This window comes from Enhydra lutris, unplaced genomic scaffold, assembly GCF_002288905.1.
Source record: "Enhydra lutris kenyoni isolate GAN:26980312 unplaced genomic scaffold, ASM228890v2 scaffoldscaffold119, whole genome shotgun sequence".
Taxonomy (NCBI): Eukaryota; Metazoa; Chordata; class Mammalia; order Carnivora; family Mustelidae; genus Enhydra; species Enhydra lutris.
The window spans coordinates 503993-530061 of NW_019154203.1; the positions used below are offsets into that span (position 1 = coordinate 503993).

The window sequence follows — 26069 nt, forward strand, 5'->3', positions numbered from 1 at the left end:
GGGCCCAGAAAGGGGGGGGGGGAAACTCTGTCCAACATAAAGGAACCATTCATATTTACATTTAAAAGCAAACTCAGCTTGAAACCATCACACTAAGTGAAAGAACACAGTCACAAAGGATCACAAATTGTATGATTCCATTTATATAAAATGTCCAAAATAGGCAAATCCATATAGATTAGTAGTAGCCTAGGGTTGAAGGGCCAGGGGGGTGGGGGCCAGGGGGATGGGGGGACAGGGGTAATGCCTAAGGAGTGTGGTTTCATTTTGGAATGATGGAAAAAACATTCTAAAATCTTTTGCAGTGACAGCTGCACAACTAGAATATACTAAAAGCCACTGAATTGTATACTTTAAGTGGGTAAACTGTACGATGTATAAATTATATCACAATAAAGCTGTAAAAGTGAACTTGGGCTGCAAATGACCACACATCTGAGCTTTAGTCTCCATTCACAGGGGCAGAAGAAACCCTTTAGGGTAAAGAAAAGTCAGGGAAGCATCCCTGAACATGGCATATGGGTTGGACAGGAAAGCATTCCAGAAAGAATGAGATTATAAATATAACCTTGATCTTAAGGGCAATAAAGCATCATGGATGGTTTTAAGCAGCAACAGTGACATGATCAGATCTGTACTTTAGAAACATCGCTCTAAATCACTGGATTTTACATTTAAAACAGGTAAACTTTACGATGTATAAATTATATCTCAATAAAGCCAAAACCAAAAATGCCTCTGGGGGGCTTGAGGAAGATGGACTGGAGGGCGTAAGGTTGGAGGGGACTGTGGCAGTTTAGGCGAGAGGTGTCAGGCCCACCTGCTGGGAGATGGGGAAACTGGTCTGGGGATGGGGTAGGGGGAGACTCAGGATGTCTTGCCCACAGGTAAGGAGAACCCGGTAGAACTTGTTTTCAGAACCCAGAGCTCCCAGACTTCAGCCCTAGTGCTCCCGCCAGCACTGCAGCTGCTCCGCTGACAGGTGATGGAGGCACTGTTCTCCCCCTTCAAAGAGAAATGCACTTCAGAAACATATTTCAAAAAAATGTTGCTAAGGGTTTTATTTCTAACAAGAGGAAAATAATAAAATAAAATTAAAATAGGCTTCAGTTGGAACCAAGTTTCTTGTTTTGCTTTTTTTTTTTTTTTTTTGAACAAATTAATTACACACCAACAATCTTCTTTTATTACAACATGAACCCAGGAGGAGGAAAGGAGACAGGGTAGGACAGGGAGAGAAGGTCAAGGTGATTGTGAGGACAAGCACCAAAAGCTTTCTTCAGATCACAGGGAGCCAACTCAGCTCCCCAACAAAATTCATTTAAAATAAGAACTGTGAGCACAGCTATGTGAAGTTTCCTCCTCCTGGGTAGAACAGTCAGGGGAAGGGGGGCGGGGAGAAAGGAGAGGAGAGGGAAGGGGATAGAAAGTGGGTGGGGTGGGGAGGCAGGAAAGGGGAAGGAGGAGAAAGAGCGAGAGGGAGAGGGAGGTGAGGTTAGTGTAGCATGGCCTGGCCAGGGCCAGAACTGGGGAGAGAAGGGAGAGGAGTTTCCCCCAGTTTGCATACGCACTGGCCTTGTCTCTGGAATGGTACTGGCCCAGCCCCAGCCACCCCCCTGCCCACCTGCCCATCCATCTATCTGCCTCAGGTGTCTGGGAATGCTGGTTAGAGGCTACCAGGGAGGGGGACTCCAGGGGCCGGCCCCCAGGAGCTGAGGTCTGAACAATACCTTGGAGTCAGAATATAAAAGTCAAGGGACTCAGGGGTGGGCTTGGGGGGGTGGCCATCCCCCCTTCTTGCCCACCTCCCAAGAAGCAGGCTTGATGGTCAGAAAGAGGATCCTTGAGGCCAAGGGGGGGTCTTTGTTGGGGGTCTGTGCTAGACTCAGCCACTGTCACAACTGTTGCTGAGGTGGCTGCTGTGGGCAGGGCACATGCAGCCGAGGAGTCAGAGTAGAGAAAGGGGCCGAGGGGCCTGAAGTGGCCCCTAGCGCCGGCTCCAAGCCATTCTGGTTCTCCTGGGTGCTGGGGCTGCCAGTGGTGGGCAGGGGTTGGGGGGGGCCCTCACCCCCAGTCTCCTCCTCCAGCTCCTCCTCCTCCTGGGCCTCCTCGGCCTCTGGCCCTGAGCTCCGTACCCTCTTTGGCTCTAGCTCCTCTCGGGCTGGGTCATCGCCCTCCCCACCCCGATCCACCTTCCGCCGTCGCCGCCTCTCCAATGCCCGGCCCCGTGCCCGGCTCCCATGGCGCTCTGCCTTCTCCAGCTGTGTATCAGACAGGCAGAAAGAGGTGTGGGCCAGTGGTCAGGCCGGGGATCTCTGCCTCCTTGGCCTGACCTCCTGGCCCTGTCCATGATCCCTGTCCTCACCTCCAGAAGTGTGCGGATCCGCTCCACGTCTGGAGGCTGCCCAGCCCGCAGTAGCTGCCAGATGCTGTGGTTCTCGTCCAGGGTCACCTCAAGCAGGTCCCCTTCTAACATGAGCTCCTCCAGAGGGGCCCGGGTTGCTTCAGGCAGCTCTAATGCGGGGCCAGTCAACTGTGGCAACAGTGAGGACAGCAGCTCCAGGTCTGGTGGGTTGCAGGGACAGGCTGGGTTAGAGGATGCTCCTGGTTGTATCCCCACCACCGCCACCACCACAGAGCTGAGGAGCACAGGGGTCACTGGGGATATGCAAAAAACAGCCTACCCACACCTAGACCTACCTCTCTTACCTGAGCCCTCCCCAGGGGCTACCTTCTCAGGACTGGTCACACTGTCTCCGTTCTCCAGCAAGCCCGGGACCTGCCAAGGAGAGCAAGGACGGATGGTGGTAACTGAAGAACCAGGTCCTATTCCCCACTGAACCCACACTTGGGAAGCTGCGCCTCCTGGAGGAGGAGAGCAGACAAAGACTGTGGCAGGGAGCAGTCTGGGTATCTGGACAGAATGTAGAATGGGGCAGGGAGGCCAGGCCGAGAGAGATCAAAGTCAGAGAACAGAGACGGGGCTGGAGCCTACACGGGGGCAGGGGCTAGGAGACAGGAATGTGAGGGCAAGAGCTGGGTCGGGCAGCTCACCTTGGGCATATCCTTGCCACTGCCTTCTCTGAGAGGGTCAGAGGCAGGGGCTGAAGGGTAGGTAGGGGGCTCCTCAGGCTTGGGTTCAGCCTGCAGCCGCTGGCGAAGCTCAGCCAGCCGTCCCAACAGAGCAGTCACATCCTCAGAGGCCAAAGCCTGCCTGGCGCGGCCTTGCCAGCTGATGGCCCTCTCTGTGAGACACTGCAGGGCCTCGCCCTCAGGCAGCCGCACAGGCAGTCTCTGCAGGGCCACCAGCAGTGCCAGGATGGTCTCCAGGCGCGGGCGCCGTGAGCGCATGCACAGCGGACACAAGAATTTGGTGTCCCACTCCCACCAGGCCAGCAGTGGAGGGGGGGTGGGACTGGGCCTTGGGGAGCTGAGGAGGCGGGGTACCGACACACATCGCCCATGGAACCAGTCCTGGCACAGGTCACACTGCAGAGCTCCCACCCCAGCCGGCACCTGCCCACACACACAGACAGAGGTTGCAGAGGAAGCCGTGGCCGATGAGGCCAGTGGACTGGGCTTGGCGGAGTTGGTGCGACGCAGCTGCAGGATACCCTCCTTCTCCTTCTGTTCCCCCTCCTTGAAGGCCACGATCTGGCATGCCCAAGACAGCAGGAGAGGAGATCAGCAGCCTATCCCCTCCCCGCTCTGACACCATTAACATCCTACTCCCAAACCAGGAGAAGCGAGGCCCAGGGAGCAAGCAGTCTGCCCAGGGTTGCTCCCCTCAGACACTTATCACTGCCAGGCTCTCCTCTCACTGTGGGCCCCAGCTCCTTACCACAGAGCCTGGGTCCCTGAGGTCCTGTGCAGACAGTCCCAGCAGCTCCGTGTCAGATTTGTACAAGCCCAGCTCCTTCTCCATCCATCGGCTGCGCTTGGTGCTGTCGGAGCCGGCGTCTGCACACGGGCAGAGCACCTAAGGCAGGCAGACAGGGTGCAGATGAGTAGGCTTCCCCTACCTCCCACTCCCAGTACTGCCCGACCCCGACATCCTCCTCTGAGCCATCTCACAACAGCAGGACTGGAGGCAGGAGAGGCTGGGGATCGGGGTCCAGGCCTCACCTCCAGCAGTGTGTAGCAAGAATTCTTCTTGAGGAAGGTCTTGGAGGCCTTCTCCCTCCAGGAGTGCGCTGTCAGCACCTGCAGCTCTAGCTGTCTCAGCTCCTCCAACCCCACAGGTAGGTCCCGGCCCACAGCCACCAGGCCCTCTAAGTCATCCAAGCAGGGGTAGTGGTCACCATTCTGGGACAGGGACAAAAGAAAGTTCAAGTCAACTTGCTATCATCTACCGAAGTTTCTCTGTGCCCAGCCCTGAGCTGGGAAGAGGCACTAGACTTGCAGTCTTCGGGCAGAACAGAACAGGGATCGTGCTAAGGAAAGCACTCCTACAACTCCCGCACTCCTACAACTCCTGGGTCAGCCCGCAGATGATCCAGTGAGTCCCCGTGACCATCAGACTCATCACTTAGTTGTGGTCTGCCCCTTACGCCCTCCCCTGCCTCTACCACTCTGACCCTTTCTTCAACTTCTCCACCCTCAGGCTGGCCTTGTGAGCCCGCATCACATGGCTTACCACCAAGCATTTTCCCTCCTCTCAATGTACTGTGCCTGCTTATCTAGGCAACCCAACCCAGCACAACCCAACATATGCCAGCTCTCCTAGCTGGACTGGACGCTCCAGGGTGGAGGGCCAGGGGGCAACAAGGTCCTTACCTGGATCTCGTCCACATCAGCAATCCAGGCCCGGGCCTTAGCAAGAGCCTCCTTGAGAGCCTGGATTTTGGGCAGGTGAACAGGGATGTTTTCTGCCTCGTGGATTATGGCCTCAAGCGTGGCTGGTGGATGCTTCTGCCTAAAGACAGGGGGAAAAAGAGGCCTCAGTCTCGAGTGACCTGCCTAACAAGCAGCCTGGCCTGATCATCATATGTATCAGCAGGGGCCCCTGGAACTGCCACGTAGGCCTGCTTGCTAGTACTCCGCCTACAGGGGTCTGCCAGTCCTGCCCGCTCCAGACTGCACGCACCCACCCAACTTCCACCATAGCCTCTGCTTGTCTGCCAGTCTGCCAGCCTATTCGCATTGCGTACACGACTGGTGATATTCATCTGGTGCTGTAGTTTGTCAGGTTGCCCTGTGTGTGGCTTTTCCCGACATCTGTCCATCTGCCTGTTAGTTCTTATGCTCCTGTGCATGTGCCTACATTAGCCTGTGGAGCTAGTCCTCTATGCATCTCTGTATCTGTCCATCTCTGCTTCCCCGTAAGCCTGTTTCTGCCTCTAGGTATACATGGAGTTTAAAAAAAAAAAAAAAAAAAGCTAGGGAACAAAAAAAAGGGAAGAAAGTCAATACACCAACACCAGAGTCTGGTACTCAAGGCCACCCATGGGAATCACTGTCGGCTTTTCCACTAAACTGTGAAGGTTGGGGCAGAGGTGGAAGGGCGGTTGACCTACCTGGCCTCCAGGCAGAGGTGGGCTTTCTCCTCCCAGCGTTCAGCAATGGTCAGCAGCTCCTGCAGCTCAGCCCGGGCCTTATCGACAGCAGGGCTAGGGGCCACGCTAGCACCCGCGACCAACAGTCCACGCATGACAGCCAGGGTGCCCCTTCGGGCTGAAGGGGCCAACGTGCGTTTCACCTCATCCAGCCATCGCGCCTGTTCCACCTGCCGCTGGAGCTGCTGGGCCTCAGGCACCTCCACCCCCAGCTGCTGCCCCCTCTCCAACAGGGACTGCAGGAGCCCTGGACTGGAGGGCAGTGAGGCCAGGGCCTCACGGGCCTCAGCCTGGTAGGCCTCCACCTGTTCCAGAATACCCTACCAGGATACAGAGGAAGAACAAACTCCTCAGCTGGGCCCATCAGAGGTCCCACCACCAAATACCTTTGCCCCACCTACCTACTTACCCTCCAGTATTTGGGAAGAGAGCCTAACATGGACTGTGCTCTCCTCTGCCATGCCCTAAGGTTCCCTTCTCGTTAGAATACCCTGGGGAACTTGTTAAAACACAGATTCCTGGGCCCCACCTCTAGAGAGTCTTAATAGGGTTTGGTCAGAAGTCTATGCTTTAAATTCCCAGAGCATTCTGATGTATACACAAGGAGACCCTCTGCCCTAAAAACACTCTGCTATGCTTGGCCTCCTTACAAACCCCTATGCTCACACTGGTGTCTACTGCCCTCTTTGTCCCACCTCTCCTCTCCCTTCCTCAACTTGACTCAGCTTTCCAGGCCCACAAACATCCTTGTTCCTTTCTCCTTTTACACCTCTACCTCTTGACTCCATATCCCATACTTACATCACCTGCCCCTTATGCCTTGTCTCCCAGCTCCTGTTACTCTCACAGGGGCATCCTGTCTTGCCCTAACATTTAACATTTAAGGAAGCCAAGAGTAGCCTGCTGCTCAGGTCTCCCAATCCCCCTGAACCCTCATCAGCACTCTGAGTGCACTCCTCCTCACCTTGACATCCCCAATCTGGTGCATGGCACAAGGCAGGTTGTTCATCTGGTCCAGAAAGGCCCGGAGCTCAGCCAGGGTCATCTGTAGACCAGCCGCCCTGTGGGGCCTATGGAGTTTCACATGGGGGGTTTCAGGTCCAAACCCAGTCCCCTCCCTCCATCTCTGTGCTCAGACCCAGTGCTTTTCCTCATACCTGCCCACCTTGATCTTTCCTACTCCACAGTACCCCCAACTGTCCAGATTGGGGGGGTGGTGGTGGTGGTGTAAGAAACCAACACATTCATATGATGAAAGCAAAGAATGAGAAGAGGGGAATACAGGATATATTGGGTAGGGGGTAGCTTAGAAATTAAATGACGGTAACAGAAGCTGGACTTTTCAACTCATCCTCTACTCTGAACTCTCTGATCAGGCTGATGCTTCTCTTCTTGTCCCCTAAGCTTTCCACAGCTCCTCTCTGCCCACAAAATCCCTAAGCCCACTGGAAATCTCCAGGTACTGATAAAAAGAACCTTTTCTAGCTTTTTTAGCACTCTTCTCCATTCTAGTTGCCTGATCTCCTTGCCCTCCCAACACCTCTTAGGCCACCTTGCGCCACAGTACTTGTCAGCTTCCTACTGACGTCATCTGCCTAGTGGCACTCAGAGTCCACTTCCCCTAGACGCTGGCTCCTCAGCAGGCAGAATCTGAGCCTGCCACTTCCCACTGCCATACCCAGCTTCTTGGCCGCTGACAAGTCCCAGAGCCCGGGACACGCAAGCCTCCGCCTCGCTCAGGCAGTTCTTCAGTCGCTGCAATAGCTCACTGTTCGGGAACCTTCGTTCACGGGCCTCGGACTCTAGCGCCCTCAGCTCTTCAAGGCCTGGAGAGAGAATGAAAGCAGCAAGGAGTAGGCAGTATTGAGTAAAGGCCAAGGAAGGGGGTGGGGGGGGTACAGAAGAAAAGGGAAGAGAACTTGCCTGTGGAGTCCCTCCGTCCCCCCATCACTCACTGCGCTTCCGCCCATCCTCCACCTCCAGGGCCACTCGAACTTTGTTGGCCCAGGTGTCAAAGGACTCAGCCCGAACCTTCAGCTTATGCAGCATGGCAGGGAGCTCATCCAAGGTGTATCGATACCTGGAAGAAGATGGCAGGGAAGCACACGTCTGGCCCAGCTCCGCAACCCCCTGCTCAGACCAATTCCCTCAGTAGGTCCCCTGCTCACCGCAGGTACTGCCGGCTACTGGAGCACTTGCAGAGGTCATTGATGTGGGAAAGGCAGACAAGGCCGTCTGGGCAGTCATAGCAGGCCAGGGCTGATAGGAAGCACGTGGTCTTGCACTTGATGCACTGGCGCTCATCATCTGGGAGTAGCTCAAAAGCCTCTCGCTCAGCTTCCGTGATGCCCTGGGGGCATTCAACCCATGCACGTTATATTGAACCAGAACAGGGCTGCAGATAGGCCCTATCTCTACCACGACTGAGCCCCACGTTAGTTAGACTCCAATCTGTGCTGAGAGTTCTGGAGAGCAAACTCCACAGAATATACTGCCTCTGTGAAGTTCAAGCTCTTGAAACCGGGAAATCAGATGAACCAGGGCAAGATCAGTGTGGGCTGAGAGGGAAAAAAAATCAGGCACGATTCAGATCAGCAGAAAGGGCCTGTAGGGTGAGAGAAGATGAGGAAAGTGGTGGGCCAAGGCACCAGAGAGGTAGCACTGTGTGCGAGTGGCCAAGGGAAAGGCTGTGAACAAGGCTGTGCTGACTTGTAGTCACTCAGCACCCACCGTGTTCCAGGCACCGCGCTGGCAGCTTGGCAGGCAGGACACACTGCAAAGCACATATAGAACTCACAGAAATAAAACTCTGTGCTTGTGTCCAGTGTTTAAAGATACTATTTTTTTTTCAACAACATGGCTTCCAAACCTATGCCAATGGCTTCATCTGTTACTCAGATGAAGAAAAAGAATCCTGTTCCAAAAATGGAGGAAAAGACAGCTATGCTGAAGTAACTGAAAGACAATATGATGCTATGGATTATGGCCAATTTTAGGGATTTTTAAAGGGAAATTCTTGACTAACAGTTTTTGTTCTATACTGACTGTAACACCTAACCTCTGCATCAGAAAGGAGCCTGTTGTACATTACAAATCCCACTCTGCCACGTACTAGCTGTGTGACATGGAGTAAATTAAATTTACACCTCTCTAGGTTTCTATTTCCCCATCTTATAAAATGGGAGATAATGGCACCATCTTCATTGTGTTGTCATGAAGATTAACAAAGGTACAGCAACTAAGGACTTAGAAAAGTATCGTAACATTTAGAGTAAGTGGAATCACCAAAGACCCATAACAGCCAAAACAATCTTGAGAAAGAAGAATAAAGCTGGAGGCATCATACTTCCTGATTTCAAACTACACTACAAAGCTATAAAAATTAAAATAGTATGGGACTTGCATAAAAAATGACACAGACCAGTGGAACAGAATTAAGCCCCAGAAATAAACCCTTGCATATACAGTCAACTAACACTTGGTAAGATAGCCAAAAATACTCAACAGGGAAAGGACAGTCTCTTCAATAAGTGGCACTGAGAAAACTGAGTAACGATGAGCAGAAGAACAAATATGGGTCCTTATACTACTCACGAAAATGAACTTGAAATTGCTTAAAGACTTAAACATGATACCTAAAACTGCAAAGCTCCTAGAAGAAAACATAGTGGTAAAGTTCCTTGACATTGGTTGGCAATGACTTCTTGGATAGGACACTTAAAGCACAAGCAACAAAAGCAGAAATAAGTGGGACTACATTAAAGCATCTGCACAGCAAAAGAAATCATCAACAAAATGAAAAGGAAACCTACGGAATGGGAGAACTATTTGTAAACCATCTATTTGATAAAGGGTTAATATCCAAAATATATAAGGAACTCATCCAACGTCAATAGCAAAAAACCCCCTCAACAATCTGATCAAAAATAGGCAGAGAACCTGAACAGACATTTTCCAAAGAGATACAAATGGCCAAGAGGTACATGAAAAGATGCTCAATGTGACGATCATCATCATCAGGGAAATGCAAATCAAAGTATCACCTTACACTTGTCAGAATGGCTATTACTAAAAAGACAAGAGATAATAACTGTTAGCAAGGGATATGAAGCAAAAGGAACCCTCATGCACTGTTGGTGGGAATGTAAATTGATAACACTACCTGGAAAACAGGATGGAGGTTCCTCAAAAAAATTCAAAACAGAACTACCCTATAATCTAGCAATCTTACTTCTGGATATATATCCAAAGGAAATGAAATCAGAATCTCAAAAGAGGTACTTGCACTCCCATGGTCACTGCAGCATTTTTCACAACAGCCAAGATACAGAAACAACCTAAGAGTCCATCAGTGGATGAACAGATCAAGAAGACACGGTATAGACATAAAACGGAATATTATCCAGCCATGAGAAAGAAGGAAATACTGCCAATTGTAACAACATGGATGGACCTTAAGAGCATTATACTAAATAAGTCAGACACAGAAAGACAAAAGACTATAAAATGTCACTTATATGTGGAATCTAAAAAAGCCAAGCTCACAGAAACAATAGTAGCATGGTAGTTTTCAAGGGCTGGGGAGTGTGGGAAATGGAGAAATGTTGGTAAAGGCCATATTCCAGTTAGAAGTTCGAGGAAACCAAATATTTACTATTATTAGCTCTAATTTTCATATTAAGGATACCTATTTCATAGGCCTATCCCATTTTACTAAGGAGGAAACTAAGTCTCAGAGAGAGGGTCTGTAACCTGCTCAAAATAAGAATCTGACTACAGTGTATTTTGACTTTAAAGCCAGAGAATGCTCTAAGTTCAGATGCAGCTCCTAGGCATTTTTGGATCACAGATTCCTCTGAGAATTGGATGTGAGCTAGGAGCACTCTCCCTATAAAATTATTCAAATACACACACACACACACCCACACACCCCTTTTACAGATTTTTAAGACTGTGAGGGGTGGGTCCAGAACCCTTCTCTAAAGTAAAAGCCAAGTATAAATACTTCTCAATGTCAGGATGAGAATACCTAATCTTCCCACCTTGCTTTGACTCCCTTGTTATAGTCTGGAACAACCCCAGGGTCATTTAATAACAGCATTGAACAGAGAGAGAAAATGATGCCTGGGAAAGCCCAGGGGCTTACCAACTAACACCATAAACTTCCAACATTACCATAGTTGAAATTCTCCTTATAGCCCATACTCACGGGAAAGTTATAAATGAGCTTTAAAATAAGAAAGTGTTACCCTAAATGGGCATCAAGGGGTCCCTCAGGACCGGCAATCCTTTGTAATACTACAGAGGACTCTTACCAAGTTACTTCCTAATTGGGCAAGTGTGCGGCTTTAGGAAGGCAGCTGAACTATATGAGTAGCAGTCCCACTCAACTATAAACGCAACTAACCACACACTTATGAGAGAATAAAGGAGAACTACCTTAAAAAAATAAAATACGGGCGCCTGGGTGGCTCAGTGGGTTAAAGCCTCTGCCTTTGGCTCAGGTCATGATCCCAGGGTCCTGGGATTGAGCCCCACATCAGGCTCTCTGCTCGGCAGGGAGCCTGCTTCCTCCTCTCTCTCTGCCTGCTTCTCTGCCTACCTGTGATCTCTGTCAAATAAATAAATAAAATCTTTTGAAAAAAAATAAAATAAAATAAAATAAAGGAGGACTGCCTTGTATTTGGAAGTATCACCCCAGTATGAACTACTAAATCATCTGAATGTAACATAATGGGCACTTCCTAAGAAATGTTCCATATTTCAATCATTTTCTTCATGTATTAATATTACCAATAATAGCAGCTATTAAAATGCAAGTCCAATTAATAAATGCATTGACATAAATCACCTTCCTCAAGCTTTACAATTCCCTTGCAAGTTAGGTATTTATTCTCATTTTATAGAGTGGGAAAGTGAGACTATCAGAGGTTAAATAACCTGAAAAGGCCACCCAGCAGTTGTAGTTTCATACGCCAGCCTGTCCTGTTGGGTTAATTAAATAATGACAAACAGCAGTGACAACAGCACTTGCTATGTGTCAATTACTTAATAAACATAATCTTTAATCTATCAACTATCCCAAAAGACAAACATCATAATCCCCATTTTTCAGAGGCAGATACTGACAGTGAAGTAAATTAACTTGCTCATAGTTGTTGATAAATGGCAGAGCAGAGAACGGAATGTGATTTTTTTTTTTTAAAGATTTTATTTATTTGAGAGAGAGCGCATGAGCCAGAAAGAGCACAAGCAGAGGGAGGAGCAGAGGGAAAGAGACAAGCACACTCCCTGCTGAGCAGGGAACGCAACGTGGGACTTGATCCCAGCCTGGGATCATGACTTGAGCCCAAGTCAGACCCTTAACCAGCTGAGCCACCCAGGAGCCCTGGAATGTGATTTCCAATCCAGATGGATCTAGTTCTTTTTACTATACCCCAAGAATAGAAGCTACATCTACTTTTTCCTTCCCCCACTTTTGCCAGGATAGCATGCCTCATTCAGGGCCCTCTTCCTCCCACCCTACCTTCTCAAGCAGGGCCTTTCGTAGACGCCGTTCCTCCTGTACCATGATGAACATTTCCTTATGCACAGCTGCTGCCAGGTTCAGGTCCAGCTTCTCTGGGCAGGCGGCCATCTTACAGATGAGCTCCTCATGGGAGAAGACGCAGTATCTTCGGAGCCGGCGATAGTGCTCAATGCACTGGCGCCCAGCTGGCAACTGTGGACAGATTCAAGGCTGAGTGTGGCCAAGTCTGAAGGCTGTGGTGCCTCAGCTTCTCCACAAGCCTCCTGCTTTTCCCTGCCAGCCCACCACACCCCCGACTCACCCAGTCAGCAGTGCAAAAGTTGACAGCCTCTGCAAAGTTGTAGCCTTGGTTGAAGCCACTGTGGTAAGCACGAGGGAAGGTAATGACGAATTCTCCTGCACACTGGTTTGTGCGGACAACCTGAGGAAGAAGATCAAGGTCACTGAGATAGGTTTTCCAGAGTTGGGAGAAACTTGATTTAAGAGCAGGATCCTTAAGGAGACAAAGAAGGGAGAGCCTGAAGGAACAGTGTGACAACAGATTCTCAGTTCCTCCAATTCTAAAAAGAAAGGACCACTGGCCTCGGCTCTCAAAGTTGAGATTTATGTTGGCAGCAACAGGAAGATTTGAGTCAAAAGTAGGAAATGTACATATCAAAACATCTCAACTTTTTAACTTTTTTATAAAATTTAAAATACCACTTTTCATTAAGCTGGCAATGGCATTTTCATTAATAATTATTTTTATCAGTCACTTAGGCAGTTCTAAGAGCCAAATGGTCTACAAGATTTGTTTTAAAATCAGCAGTCCCTGCCATTCTCCACTCCCCAGAGCCAATCACTTTCACCTCTTCTGATTATTTTGGCATTTACCTTAACAACCCTAAATAACCTGCCTCTAAACTTTAAAGATAGCCTCCTGTAATTTCTCAGTTTGCTTAGTTTTCGGCACATGTCTTAGCAATTTAATCCCAACCTTTAAGACAAGTGTCCAACCCTGCTCTTGCCTGTCAGTTTTCACCTTTCTGCAGCAGAGCCCTATGATCTGTTCCAACCTGAACCAGCTGTCTTCCCCAGACCATCCCTCTCCTGTGATGATCTCTCCTGTTCCCTAGAACCCAGGTCTTCCTCTTTCTCAGTGTTTACTCTTTGGCTATACTTGAGCACATTCTCCAATAGCTTCCCAGGAAGTGGTACAAAGAACCTTTTTTTTTTTTTTTTTTGGAAAATTGTCTCTACTCTTGTACTTCATAATTTGACCATGTAGAATTCTAAACTGAAAACCATTTTGAAGGCATGGTGCTAGTCTTCTAGATTCTGGTGCTCCTTTTGAAGTCTTAAGCCATTCTGGTTTCTAATGCTTTGAATTAAAAATTCACCAGCTATACCTTGGTGTGCATCTATTTTCATTCATGTACTAGATAGGCCCTTTGACTGAAAACTCAGTCTTTTGGTTCAGGGAAATTTTCTTAAATAATTTCATTAATAATTTCTTTGTTTTCATCTATTCTCTTTTCAGAACTCATTATTTGCATATTGAACCTTCTGAACAAAATCTCCTTTCAACTTTACCATTTCCCCATCTTTATTTTTTATTCTATTTTCTGAGGGATTTCCTTAAATATTTATCTTCTAAACTTTTTTCTTCCCCTTTTACTATCACAGTTTTAATTTCCAAGAGCTCTTTTTTGTTCTCAGGATGTTTTCAAATAGTATCCTGTTCTTACTTCAGTTTGCACTATATGCTATCTCTGAAGAGCTTCATGAGGTTTCTTTCCCTTTTTGAAGTTTATTTCTCTGCCTGCCTAACCTGTTTATCCAAGTTGCTTTGTTTGGTTGGTTCTATTTTCTAGAGTCTCCTCAGCTGTTAATCTGTGACTGTCAACTTTAAGAGTTAGAAATGGAAAAGCTGAATGGAAGTTCCGAGTATACTAGTGAAATCTGTCAACTGTGAGCTTCACTGTAAGGTAATCTGGAAGTGCCACTGGGTCTTTCTTTTTGGGCCACTTATATTCTCCAGAGAGAACTCTCTCTCATTTTTTGCCTGAAGGAAGATCTGTCTGCCAGTGTTCTAAGAGCCAAGTGGAAGAAGACAGCTGGGAACCTTGGCATCCACTATGTACACAATGATGAATCCTACTTTTGTCACTATTACCTCCACCCTCAACTGTACCTAGAAGACCTCAGTCCAGAGTTCTTTTATTGTAATCTCTTCAAAAGTAAAGTCTTTTTCTTTAGTGAGGGATGGTCACACTTCCAGCTGCCCAGTGTGGAAGGGGACCTCATAGTTATCTATGTAGGTATCCTTATTTTCAACTATCTTTCTTCCCAGAATGCCTGGTGTCACTGACTACTGAACCTCTGGAGGATTTCTGAGGTATAAATCAGGTTGGTTGGTTCTCAGATGTCTCAATACTGGCCTAAGACTCAGTTACCTCATCTATTTTCTAGCTTCAAGAATTTTATTGCTGTATCCTGTTTTCTCCATTTTATTCATTTTTTAAACCTTAAAATAACAAACAAAAAACCCAAAAAAACCTCTGTGCCATTTGAGCAGAGTTTCAGAAAGGAATGGAAGCAGCCACATGTATGTTTAATTTGCAGTCTATAAGGAGAAATCCCACAAAGGTTTTTAGGATGAACATTCAGTGCTGATGAATACACAGTGAAATAGATACACTACTGGTAATGGTACCAGTAACTTCTACTCTCTGGAAAACCAAATTGTTGATATAGATCAAGAACCTAAAATGTTTATATCCTTCAACCCAACAATTCCTCTGTGAGGATTCTAGATTACTATGGAGAGAAATAACATACACTACTGAATCTGCCCATTCATGAATACATCTCCACATTTATTCAGGTCATACATCAGTTCCCACCTCCAGTACATTTTCTTCTTTGCAAAGCTATCCCTACTTAGGGGCAACACCAGCATTTGTGCTTGGATTATTGAACTGGTTCCCATTACTAAGCACTAGAATGATCTTCCAAAAAACGCAAATCTGACTGGCAAGCCCATGGCTGAGAACCCCTTACTTGAAACCCCATGTCTACATGATGTAGCCAAGGCTCCAAGGCTCCAACAGGCAAACTCTTATCTTCCCTCAAGGATCACCACTTCTACAAATGCTTTCCTGACCCCCCGTTTCTAATGACCCAGTCTGTTGTCCTTTTGAAGCAGCTCTAACATTTACTCATCTTTATTCTCCACTCAACTGCACATACCCAAAGGCAGGGACCGGTTTATTTGTCTTCAAGGTGTTGGCCAGAGACTTTGCACACAGAGGGGGAGTTGTAGCAATACTTGCTGAACTATCTAGACCCAGTTAATTTTATAGATGCGAAAGCGGAGTCCCAGAGAAGCTTTAAGCAGCAGAGCCATAAACAGAATTTAAGGCTCCTAACTCTTCCACCCTCACTTTGGCCATGTGCCTTTACTATTTCCTATGCAGTTATCTAAAAAGGCTCTCCTTACATTCTGCAGTCATTAAAAATGACCCAATGTCCATCGAGTGGTGAATGGATAAACAAAATGTGGTACTTCCATAAAATGTAGTATTCCACCATAAATTTAGGAACAAAGTTCTGACACATGCTACAACATGGATGAACCTCGAAAACATTATACAAACTGAAGTAAGTCTGATGCGAAAGACTACATATTATCCTGTGTATGTGAACGTCTTGAAAAAGGAAATCTCTAGAGACAGAAGGCAGATGAGTGGTTGCCTGGGACTAAGGATTGGAATGGAGACTCACTACAAAAGGGCACAAAGGATCTTTCTGGGGTGACAAATGTTCTAAAACTGGATTGTGGTGATGGTAGCACAACTCTATAAATTCAATGAACTGTGTGCACTTAAAATGGGTGAATTTTATGGTATGTAAATTACATTGCAATAAAGTTGCAGTGTTTTTTTTTTTTTAAAAGATGGTTACAAACAGTTCACAGTAAGGAAGCAAAAATCATTCTAGACCAGCATGATCCAATAGAAATATAACGCTAGCCATATATATATTTTAAATACTCTAGTAGCCACATTAAAAAAGTAGAAAGAAACAGGTGAAATTAACTTCAATGTATTTTAATATATCTACAATATTACCATTTCAGTGTGTAAGTGGTATATAAAAGTATTATTAGTGAGATATTTTCATACTAAGCCTTGGCATCCAACATGTGTTTTATACTTTCAGCACATTTCAGATGAGATTAGCCATGTTTCAAGTGCTCAGCAGCCACATGTGGCTAGTGGCTACCAAACTGGACAGTGCTGTTCTAGATCATTTAGACTTAAAAAGAAATGACAATATCCATACACTGATTATTGTTACGTCAAAATTCATGTAGAAAAATAACAGAAACATAATGAAGTGTGAAGGAAATAGGGATGACCACTCTAAATTTCCATTTTCTGGAAAGGGAACAGATTTCTTTTATAATGAAAATAATACTTACTCTATATAGCTATAAAAAGAAATGGCTGCCTTCCACCCAAGGGGAAATGGGGGAGGGAGTGGACTAAAGATAGCTCCTTGGGGAGCTTCAGCTGGCCCAACTACAGCCTGCCAGCATGAGAATATGAAAATCAAATGCCTTGGATTGAAGGGATACTGCCAAGTCCAGAAAGCCTGGAGCTGGTGGGAACCACCTACAGGAGGGGCAAGGCCGGGGGTGGGGGTGGGGGGGTGAAGCAGCAGCTGGCCAGAAAAGCTGGTGAGCCATGAACAGGACAAATGCTGTGGAGGTGGAAGCAAAGAGCACATGTTTAAAAATCTGTATTAAAGTTTTCTTAAAAAGAGGAAGAATTAAACAGCTATATATCTTAGCTGCCTAAATCCTTAAGGATCCTCTTCCACTCTTATAATTTTTCTTGACCCTGTAGGCAAGGACTAAGGTTGTGCTGTGGGTCAGGAAGAAAGGAATGTAAGGAAAACTCAGACCCAACACCTACTTATGAAGAGCAGAAGTGGAAGGGCCCTTGATCACTTCTACCTCTCGAGTCCAGTAGTTCTTAAACGGAGTGAGGCAGTGAGGGAAAAGGATACCTAGCCCCCACTGCCTCCAATAGAGGAAGGCTGCCTGAATTGCTGTGGGATACACTTCCTCTAATTCCCTAGATCCCTCAATGCTTAGTTAAGTATCACTAAAGTATACAATAAAAAATACTGTAGCTTATGTAGTGTATCAAAACAAGTTGAAGGCAAGAAGAAATGTGGGTGAGAACTACTGACCTAGTCCAAAGCCCTACTGTACAGATGATTGGGGATCTCAAGGAGACATTAATTCAGTATGTAGTGATTGCCTGCCACATCCTTCCATTAGACTAAATGACAGGGCAGCCAAGGTGGTAGCGGCGGGGGGACACGTGGGGAGGGGAGCTGAAGGAAGCAGGGAGGAGTAGCAGCACAGAATAAGACTCAAAACACAGGTGGAGGATGTACTAATTACTGTTCCTACAGAACTGATTAGGCTGTCTTAAGATCCACACCAGAAAACTGGCTGATCAGCTAATGCCAGAAATTCCCTTATAGGCAAGCCAGACTATATAGCAACGAAACATTTTATGGAGTGGGAGAGGAGTCCACAGAGGAGGAGAATAGGTTCAGTCTAGGACTCTGGGTTCAACTTTATTTATTTATTTTTATTTATTTAAAGATTTTATTTATTTGACAGAGGGAGACACAGTGAGAGAGGGAATACAAGCATGGGGAGAGGGAGAAGCAGGCTTCCTGCGGAGCTAGGAACCTGATGCGGGGCTTGATCCCAGGGTCCTGGGATTATGACCTGAGCCGAAGGCAGATGCTTAACGACTGCACCACCCAGGCACCCCTCAACTTTTTAAATTTTAAATGTTGATGGATATTAGCACTTTTTAAAAAGAGATTATGTACCTCCTCCAACTTGAAATATGATATAAAACTATGTAAGTATAAAGTGTACAACATGTTGACTTGATACACTTACATGTTGCAAAAGAATTACTACCATAGCACTTACCACCTGTTACATAAGTAAAAAACCTACCCATTGCTCCCAGAAGGGCTACTATATAGAACACGTCAGACTGGGCTAATTACCCCCATTATTCATTCTCACCCTCTTTCACAACAGTATGAATTTGTAACTGGTACATTACCATCCAAGATAAGAATCACATTTTCCAATCTTCTCTGCAGCTGGATGTGGCCTTGTGACTAACAGGAGATGAATGAAAACGATGTAGGTCTTTAAAAATAAGGAGACTTGTCTTGCCCTGTCCTTCTCCCATTTCCCTCTTCCACTGGGTAGAATACAGACATGAAAAGAAGCCATCCTGAGGTGTCGCCCTCAAATGCATGGCCTAGTGGGCTCACCATCACATTGTGTATCTAACCACTATTAGAGTCTCTATTACAGTTGTCAAAATAAAACAGAAAAGGAATGAGAAAGAAGCAGGAGTAGATTCCACATGATGACCACCATGACCATGACCACCACAACCACCGGCACAAAGGACATGCTACATCATTCCTACCCTTTGTCCCTATTTCCTAAGCACTCACCGGCACACCATGGGACATGAGGGTGTTGGGATTCATGAGGGTGACAAGTTGGTGCAGGAGGTCAGGCTGGCTATCAAAGAGCTCAGGTGTCAGCTTCTTCATCACCTCTTCCAAATGTTCTGCCGCAAGGGAGGGTACCCCATACCAGGTCTTCGGCTCACCCCTGGCCACGTGGAAAGGGGACATACAGAGTGGTCACACATGTGGTCCTGAGGGAGCCTACCCTGCCTCCCTGGCTTCCCAAGGCCCCGCTCACCAATGGAGGTAGTTAATGGAGTAACTCCAGTGATCCTCAATATGCCAGCAAAAGGCTGAGAATACCATGCCCACATACAGCCAGGGCACCTTCATGCCAGAAATATCCGCATTGATGTGGCACAGTACAGACTGCTCCAACACTGGCATCACATTCAGGTTCCAACCACTGGTGGCATACTCCTGTCAGGTTGGGTATTTGTGGAAAGGGGATGAAGGTTATGTTAAGAAGCTGAGATCTTTAGTCCAGGGAACCTTAATTTTGAGGTCCCAGACCTTTCACACATCTGAGAAATATTACAGATGTTCTCCACCTCCTACCCACCCCCACCCGCCAAATGCATACACACAAAATTCCAATTCCCTTCCATTTTAGGGAGTTTTACAGATATACTCAACTCACCAAAATACCTGCAAGCTAAAAGCCCTGCTCTGGACCAAAATGCCCCCTTCTCTGGAGGTAGGCCTGGACCCTCATTTTTTCCTGCACATACAATACTAGTCTACTTCTTATGAATAAAGCAGGCACCCTGGCATGTATTTCATACACCTTCTCATTTAACTCTTAACAACAAATTTGTAAGGTAGATACTAACCCCACCCTACAAAGAAATAGCCAATCTCGTGGCTAGAGATGCCATGCCAGATACCGGACTGTGTTTTTTACATATACCATCTTATCTAAATCTCAGAGCAGCTGTGGGAAGTGGGCATAATTATCCCCACCCAAAAGAGATACTAAATGACCTGCCAAAGTGCACACAGCTGATATATAACCACGAATCATCCACTCACCTCCTCCTCGGGGGTTAGGTGCCGCTTACTGTCACTGACAGGGAAACCACTGCCAAATTCTTTAGAATGGATGTCAGCCCCATACTCAACAGTCACATCTTCCTCAATGCTGTTCACCAGCCGCCAGAACTCCTTCTCCACAAGTTCTGTAGGCACCATCTGAGGAACAGGGGTAGCAGATGGCCATGGCCCATCACATCCTGGCTCCAGTGACCCAGAAGAGCTAGCCCATCAGGCACCAACAGCTACGACCCTAGCCCTGACGCTACCCCAGCCCTCCATCACCTACGTGCACGGGCATGTTGAAGTAATCAGCTTTAAAGGAATCAGCCATCTCGCCAAAGCTCTGCAGTGTGTATTCCCGGGTAGCCTGCTCAAAGCCAAAGGCTTCAGGGGGCCGCTTACACTCCTGAAACCCAAAGGAGAACAGATCACCAAGACAGAGGGCACAGAGGTGGAGAATCCTTAAAAACAAAGCTGGAATATGGGGGAGCGGGGAGGAAGAACAGCCCAAGGTCTGCACTCAAGGCCCTGGAAGTAGACCTCACTATAGCTCTACCTTTTTCTCCCAGCGCTTCAGCTTAATTAGTCTTTTCATTCCCCACATGCGCTGCTGCCATTCTTTTGCTCTTCTCTTCCTTTAGGACTTTACTATCAAAACCGTGACCTCTGACTTAAATATGCTATGCTATGCTCTTCTGCCACCGTTGTTTCCTCTTGAGCTAAAACAGGGAGTTTAAACAGGATGCCTAAGGAAGTTTTCTTATACCCAGACTGGAACTACAAGCCTGGGGAAATGGCACCGAATATTCTAGTAGCTCAGAGGATGGTAGTCAAAGGCATCAGCTTCTACACTGTTAAATCCTACACTATTCCTGTTCTTTAGGTGGTCTCGGAAGGGAGGATGTGAGACTACCTCACTTTACACCGAGGTTCATGGTTTTAGAGGAGAGCTTTATGTATCCCAGAGTTAGACAGACTCACTCATGTCTGAAAAAAAATCAATGTCGATCTGGTTCACTGGCCCTCAACCACTTACAGAGAGCCAAGTAGAGCTGACAGCCTTCACTGTCTATCATACTGTTAGTGTCCACACTCCTCCCTGAAGGGATTTCCACCACTTCCAAGGCCATTATGCACCACCCTGATCTCTTTCCTCAGCCGTGTGTGTGTGTGTCTGTGTGTGTGCATGCATGTGCACGCAGCTGGTCTCTAGGACCACAGATGAGTCCCTAACATAAGACAAGAGACCATCAACATCTGTTCTCCAGAGAGAAATGCAAATGAGCACCCAGAATTTGGATGAAGGAGGGAAGCAAGCTCATGAAACAGACCTGGCAGACTTACTGAGCCTCTTATCCCTCGCTGTTGCTGCAGCTTCAGATGCTCTCCTGACTGCCCCTCTTGCCCTAAGTACGTCCTCCCAAAATACCCCTGCTCCAGCATGCCCCATCCCCAAGGTTACAAGGCCTGCCCACCTCTTCTAGTTAAAGCCTGCACCACTGCAAACTTAATCAAATAATCAAAGGAAAACAAAGTATTATACTCATATGATAGTCCCCCCCCAAGAAAAATGAATCACTACCCATGAATAAATGCAATGATATACAAAAATAATTATAAAATAGCAAATGAAAATACACAGTAAGAGCCTAAACTGCTTAAAGATAGTTATATATATGCAACAACAAAAAGATGAGAAGAAAATACACCAGACTATTAACAACATCTAGGTGATGAAATGATAGGTGATTTGCCTATTTTCCAAGCTTTCTAAATAAAACAAAGAATAAAAAACTTGGAAATCAAAAGAAAGATTTTTCTCCATATTCCGGTCCTCCAAATCTCATTCCTGACACCTTCCCTGATTACTACCCTTAGTCATTTTCCTCTCCTCTGAACTTCTATGCCTCAGAATTTCTAACACATAATTTAGCATCTGACTACACGTCGGCATACAATCTGTTCAATAATGACTCTCACCTCCCCAGGTAGTCTGGGGTCTCCCAGGGGACATAAATAAAGGCTACGTCTCCTCTTCTTTCTCCCTAAACTCTGCCTAGCCTAGCCCCACTCCAGGGACCCAAAACATTAAACCAGGGCTGAGCTGGGAAGTTGCTGTCAGTAAGGCCTGATGGAGGCAGGCAAGAATACCCTCTGAGGCAGACATGAACTAGGGCTGGGAAGGGCTTACCGCCATGACACACTTTGGGCACCGCCAGACACCCTTGGGAATCTCAGGCAGAGGAGGCAGCAGGCAGAAGATGTGGTAGTTATCATCACAGCCATCACACAGCAGAAGCTTGTCATCTTCATCCCCTCGGGAACACATCCGGCACACATATGACTCGATCTGCCAGGAAAAGGAGGCAACAGTTCATCAATCGACGCTCTGTCCAGCCTTCAAACTGTCCTCCAAGCAGCACCCTAGTCCACAGAGCTTTCTATCAGAAACCCATCGAGCTTGTTGGCTAGAGCATTCACAGCCCCGTTATGGGTGAGTCGTGCTTATTTGGGAGCTTAACTGTATGCATGTACCATCTCCCCAAATGAACTGGTAGAGCTGTGAGAGCAGTCTTTATCATGCAGTTGTGAAATCTCCCATTTTTATTCATTCAATAAACACTGAGCACTTACGTGTTCAATGCTACGTTAGACTCTGAAGTACAGCAATGAATAAGACATGGCATCTGCCTTCAAAAGGCACAAAGTACTCCAGAAATACATATTCATAAAAATTAAAAGGTAACATGGAAACTGCCAATACCAGCTCACAGAGGGTACTAGGGGAGCCTAGAGAAGAGAGCACTCAAATCAGCTGGAGATAAGGAGGGACAGCCTTGAGGAAGAACTTCACTGAAAACGTGACACTTGACAATGACATCTGAAACTGACTGGAATCTGAAGGCCAACTGAGTTTGGCAATGAGGCAGAGCACGGGGAAAAGTCTTCCAGGTGGAAGAAACAGCAGGTGCAAAGGGATGGGGGAAAGAAAGAGCATGGCGCATCTCAGGGGAAAAAATGAACATACCTACAAGTAGTTCAGTGTGGCTATAGCAGAGGAGTGAGGTGGGCAGTGCTGGGGAATGAGGCTAGAGGTCAGCAGGGACTGGATCATGCATGGTAATGAGGAGCTTAGCCTTTATCCTGAAGCAATGGAGGGAGCCTCCTTCTCTGGACCCTTCCAGCACTTCCTGTTGACAGCACTTGATCACCCTTTCTTGTCCTTTGTTCCATTTTCCTTGTGAGTTGGCCTTGTTTCCCCAATTAAGTGAGCTACCTGAGGGCAGGGCCCAGCAGGCCCACTTTTCTGCTTAATGCAACCTGGTCCAGAGCCATGCTGGGGAAATGCTCGCTGAAGGGATGAGAAGCAGAGCATTAAGAAGTCAGGGCTGGGTCCTTACAAACTGGGCATTGCTGTGGTTCCTCCGCAGTCTCATGGTCATCTTGGTGCAGGGCTCTGGGCTGTGACTCAGCTCCTCCTTGCTCTCCAGGAAGGTCTTAGGTGAGGTTGACTCCACCTTCACATCCCCGCCTGACTCCTCCTTCACCACTACGGTGGGGGGACACTCAGGCCCTTCCTTATCTGGGAGAGGGAAGAGGGGCTCTAAAGCACAGGTCTAGAACAGTCAGGGCCCCGCCTCCTCTCCCCAGGTGGGGCCATCCTTCACACTGCCTCAGCCTGTCAGGCCTTACCTTTCTTCCGCAGGGTCTTATCCTTGGCCATGAGGCCCAGGCCCATCATCTTGGGGCCTGCCCCATAGATCTGCAGCTTCTTCAGCTCTGGATTCTTTTCAATATCTTCCTCCGTGGGTTCCGGCTGGGAGGGAAAAAGGAAATGAATCAAATCTGCTATCTAAGGCAAACTGCCCCATCTTAAAAGAACAATAGCTTGGACTATATACCACTTGGGCTCATGCCAGGAGGCAGAGGCAGGCCTGGGCAAGAATTCAGAGCTCCTTTTGGAGACTAGGGTTAAGTGAGCTCCCCCGTTAGCCCTCTTGGAAAGAAATTAAGTGGAATTCCAGTTTTCCCAACTGTAACATGAGAATATTAACTCCTACCTTACAAAGTTTACAGAGCAATTTAGGAGTAACATATAGAAAGAAATCTAATAGTGTGTGGCACTACCAATAAATGGCAGTGACTAATACGATCTACTAAATGACATGCTTTGGTGAGCCCAGGGACAATGTCTACCTTGTTCTCTGTTGCATCCCCAGTGCCTAGAACAATGCCTCGTACATAAGCTTCTACCTGAAGTTAGGATATAGGTATAGGGAAAAAGAAGAGGTCTACCCCAGAAGCAGAGTGAGTCCAGAAAGAACAAGACAGGCAAAAAAGGGCAGACACACAAAAGATACTGTATGAGCAGATCAAGACCCAACTCAGAAGCTCAGCTGAGAGTGAAGGAAAGAGCAAGAGTGAAGCAAGAGGGGGGCACACTACTGCTCAGAACTTAGAGAACAGAGCGAAGGGAGAGTGAAACAGGGAAAAGAACTTTGGTCAGAACTTCGTGGACTCCCACCCTCAAAGCTCTGGGTTAGAAGTACTCACATCAGGCTGCAGCCTCTTGGCCCGCCGGCCATAGCTATTGAACTTGGAAGGCTGCACGGACTGTCGAAGGGGGATACTGTGGGGTTTGTATTCCTTGTCCTTTTCCTCATTATCAAATGGACGCGTGTTGCACTGCTAGAGACAAGTGAGGAGTAAGGCTCAGGATAGGGGCCACAGCCCCCAACGATGCCATCCCTCTATCCTTAACCAATGGCAAAAAAAAAAAAGCTGTGGCTGCACTCACCTGACTCACAACAAGAGGCCCTGTTCCACTGGTCATTACCAGGGACACCAGCACACACTTTGAGAATTCTTCTTGTCTTTGCTTATGTCACTCCACCTTCAAACCACCTCCCCCCAAGCATCTCCATAACTAAATCAGATGCCATCTCTTTCCAGACCTCTCTAGCCCAGAATGTCTCTCCTTCCTTGGAATTCCTTTATCAGTTACGACCTTGTCACATACTGGATAGTAGGCTGGCCCTGCAGGTAACTCCCGGACCTCTGACCCTGGGCAGCATGGGAAGAGAATAAGCACTACTAGAAAAGGATAGAGTCTAGCTCCCAGGTCTCGAGCCCACTGAACCAGTTCCATTAAGAGCAAGTATGAGAAATCTGCATCTGGTCTAGGGGAAAGCCTTCTTCCACCCCAGCCTGGCATCCTTACCACCAGGTTGGCTCCAGACTGGTACATCTCATAGGGGTAAACGATGCGTTCATAGTGGGAGCGTAGCAGGGAGCCAATGTTTTTGCCTGGTGGGTAGTTGAGGCGCTGGGCTACCCGGGCCCACCGACGGTCTTTGCAGATGGCTTCATAGCCACCTTCCTCCACCACGATCTGCAGGGACAGGAGGAAGGGATGTGGATGTGCTGTGTGTATGTACATAAGGGTGAAGGCCTGAGGAAAGGGTGATGAGGACAATTCCAGCCCCTCACCTCACTGGAGGCTATCCCCTCCTCCTACCACCACCACCGCAGTAAGAGATGCCAAGAAGTTCCGATGACACCTCATGTGTTATGAGGTTGTGTGTGCCCCTTCCACTGCAGTGTAGAGCTCTAATATCCAAACCAAGGGAGCCCCCGGAGTACAAAAGATATTAAGGGGTGGGGAGGGGCTTGAGAAAAGCCTTTTCTTACTTTGCTGAGACTGTAGAGATCTAAGATCCGTCGTTCTACATTGGGAATCTTTAAGGAGGAGCCCTGGATTTCCCAGAATTTGGCAATCTGGTCCAAGTAGTTCAGCTTCACTCTTGTCTGGGCCTGGAAAAGAAATGGCTCAAAGACGCTGGCCTCCCCCTCCACCTAACCCTTGTCTTCTGGCCTATTCTTAGGAGAGGAGAAAGGGTACAGAGCAGCCCACCATCCAGGGCCTCTCCCAGTGAAATGGGTCCAAACTCTAGGCAGTGCTTAGCCTGCCTACCTCTCTTCTCTGCCACCTTCCAGTCAATAGTATAAGCCGAAGGTCCCAACACGGAGAAGGTTGGCTTTATATGCCTTACATGCACACCCTCTCAAACTCTCTGACAGGGCTATATGAGTATCATCATCTCTTTTACAGAGAGCCTCTGCTTTCTTAAGTCACAGAGCAGATACCATAAGATCTGAATGTCAAATAACTTAAGTTTTAGCTACTTCCTACTACTGATTTGCTGTACAGCCTCTGGACCTCCATCTTCTGATTATAAAAGGGAAATAAAATAACTGCTTACTCCAGAAGGGTGAACTTACAAGAGAGACAGTGAAGGTCCTCTGGAACCTCCAAAACTGCATCTAAGCTCTAGGCATGTTTCAGAGATTGAAGGTCCAAAAAAGCACATTTACCTCTT

At 47.3% G+C, this 26069-nt stretch overlaps 1 protein-coding gene across 7 annotated transcripts in view; it reads right to left on the reverse strand.

Annotated features, from left to right (window-relative positions):
- Nucleotides 1–214: 214 nt before the first annotated feature.
- Nucleotides 215–26069, reverse strand: part of LOC111139800 (lysine demethylase 5C) — a 31970-nt gene continuing 6115 nt past the window's right edge. Inside the window, exons 3-26 of one of the 7 annotated variants that reach the window (XM_022492193.1) lie at nt 25381–25503; nt 24911–25081; nt 24244–24378; nt 23383–23506; nt 23091–23272; nt 21881–22039; nt 19976–20095; nt 19687–19845; nt 18893–19074; nt 18637–18799; nt 12386–12505; nt 12082–12276; nt 7724–7905; nt 7511–7635; nt 7234–7381; nt 6520–6625; nt 5517–5875; nt 4777–4915; nt 4126–4305; nt 3842–3979; nt 3055–3654; nt 2701–2779; nt 2366–2565; nt 215–2261 (exon numbers count right to left, since the gene is read on the reverse strand). In XM_022492193.1, coding sequence (XP_022347901.1) covers nt 1896–2261; nt 2366–2565; nt 2701–2779; nt 3055–3654; nt 3842–3979; nt 4126–4305; nt 4777–4915; nt 5517–5875; nt 6520–6625; nt 7234–7381; nt 7511–7635; nt 7724–7905; nt 12082–12276; nt 12386–12505; nt 18637–18799; nt 18893–19074; nt 19687–19845; nt 19976–20095; nt 21881–22039; nt 23091–23272; nt 23383–23506; nt 24244–24378; nt 24911–25081; nt 25381–25503 — 4455 coding nt within the window. In that variant the 3' untranslated portion in view covers nt 215–1895. Of the gene's footprint in view, nt 2262–2365; nt 2566–2700; nt 2780–3054; nt 3655–3841; nt 3980–4125; nt 4306–4776; nt 4916–5516; nt 5876–6519; nt 6626–7233; nt 7382–7510; nt 7636–7723; nt 7906–12081; nt 12277–12385; nt 12506–18636; nt 18800–18892; nt 19075–19686; nt 19846–19975; nt 20096–21880; nt 22040–23090; nt 23273–23377; nt 23507–24243; nt 24379–24910; nt 25082–25380; nt 25504–26069 lie in introns of all 7 variants that reach the window. The other 6 variants (XM_022492197.1, XM_022492196.1, XM_022492194.1 and 3 more) reach the window with 6 other exon arrangements.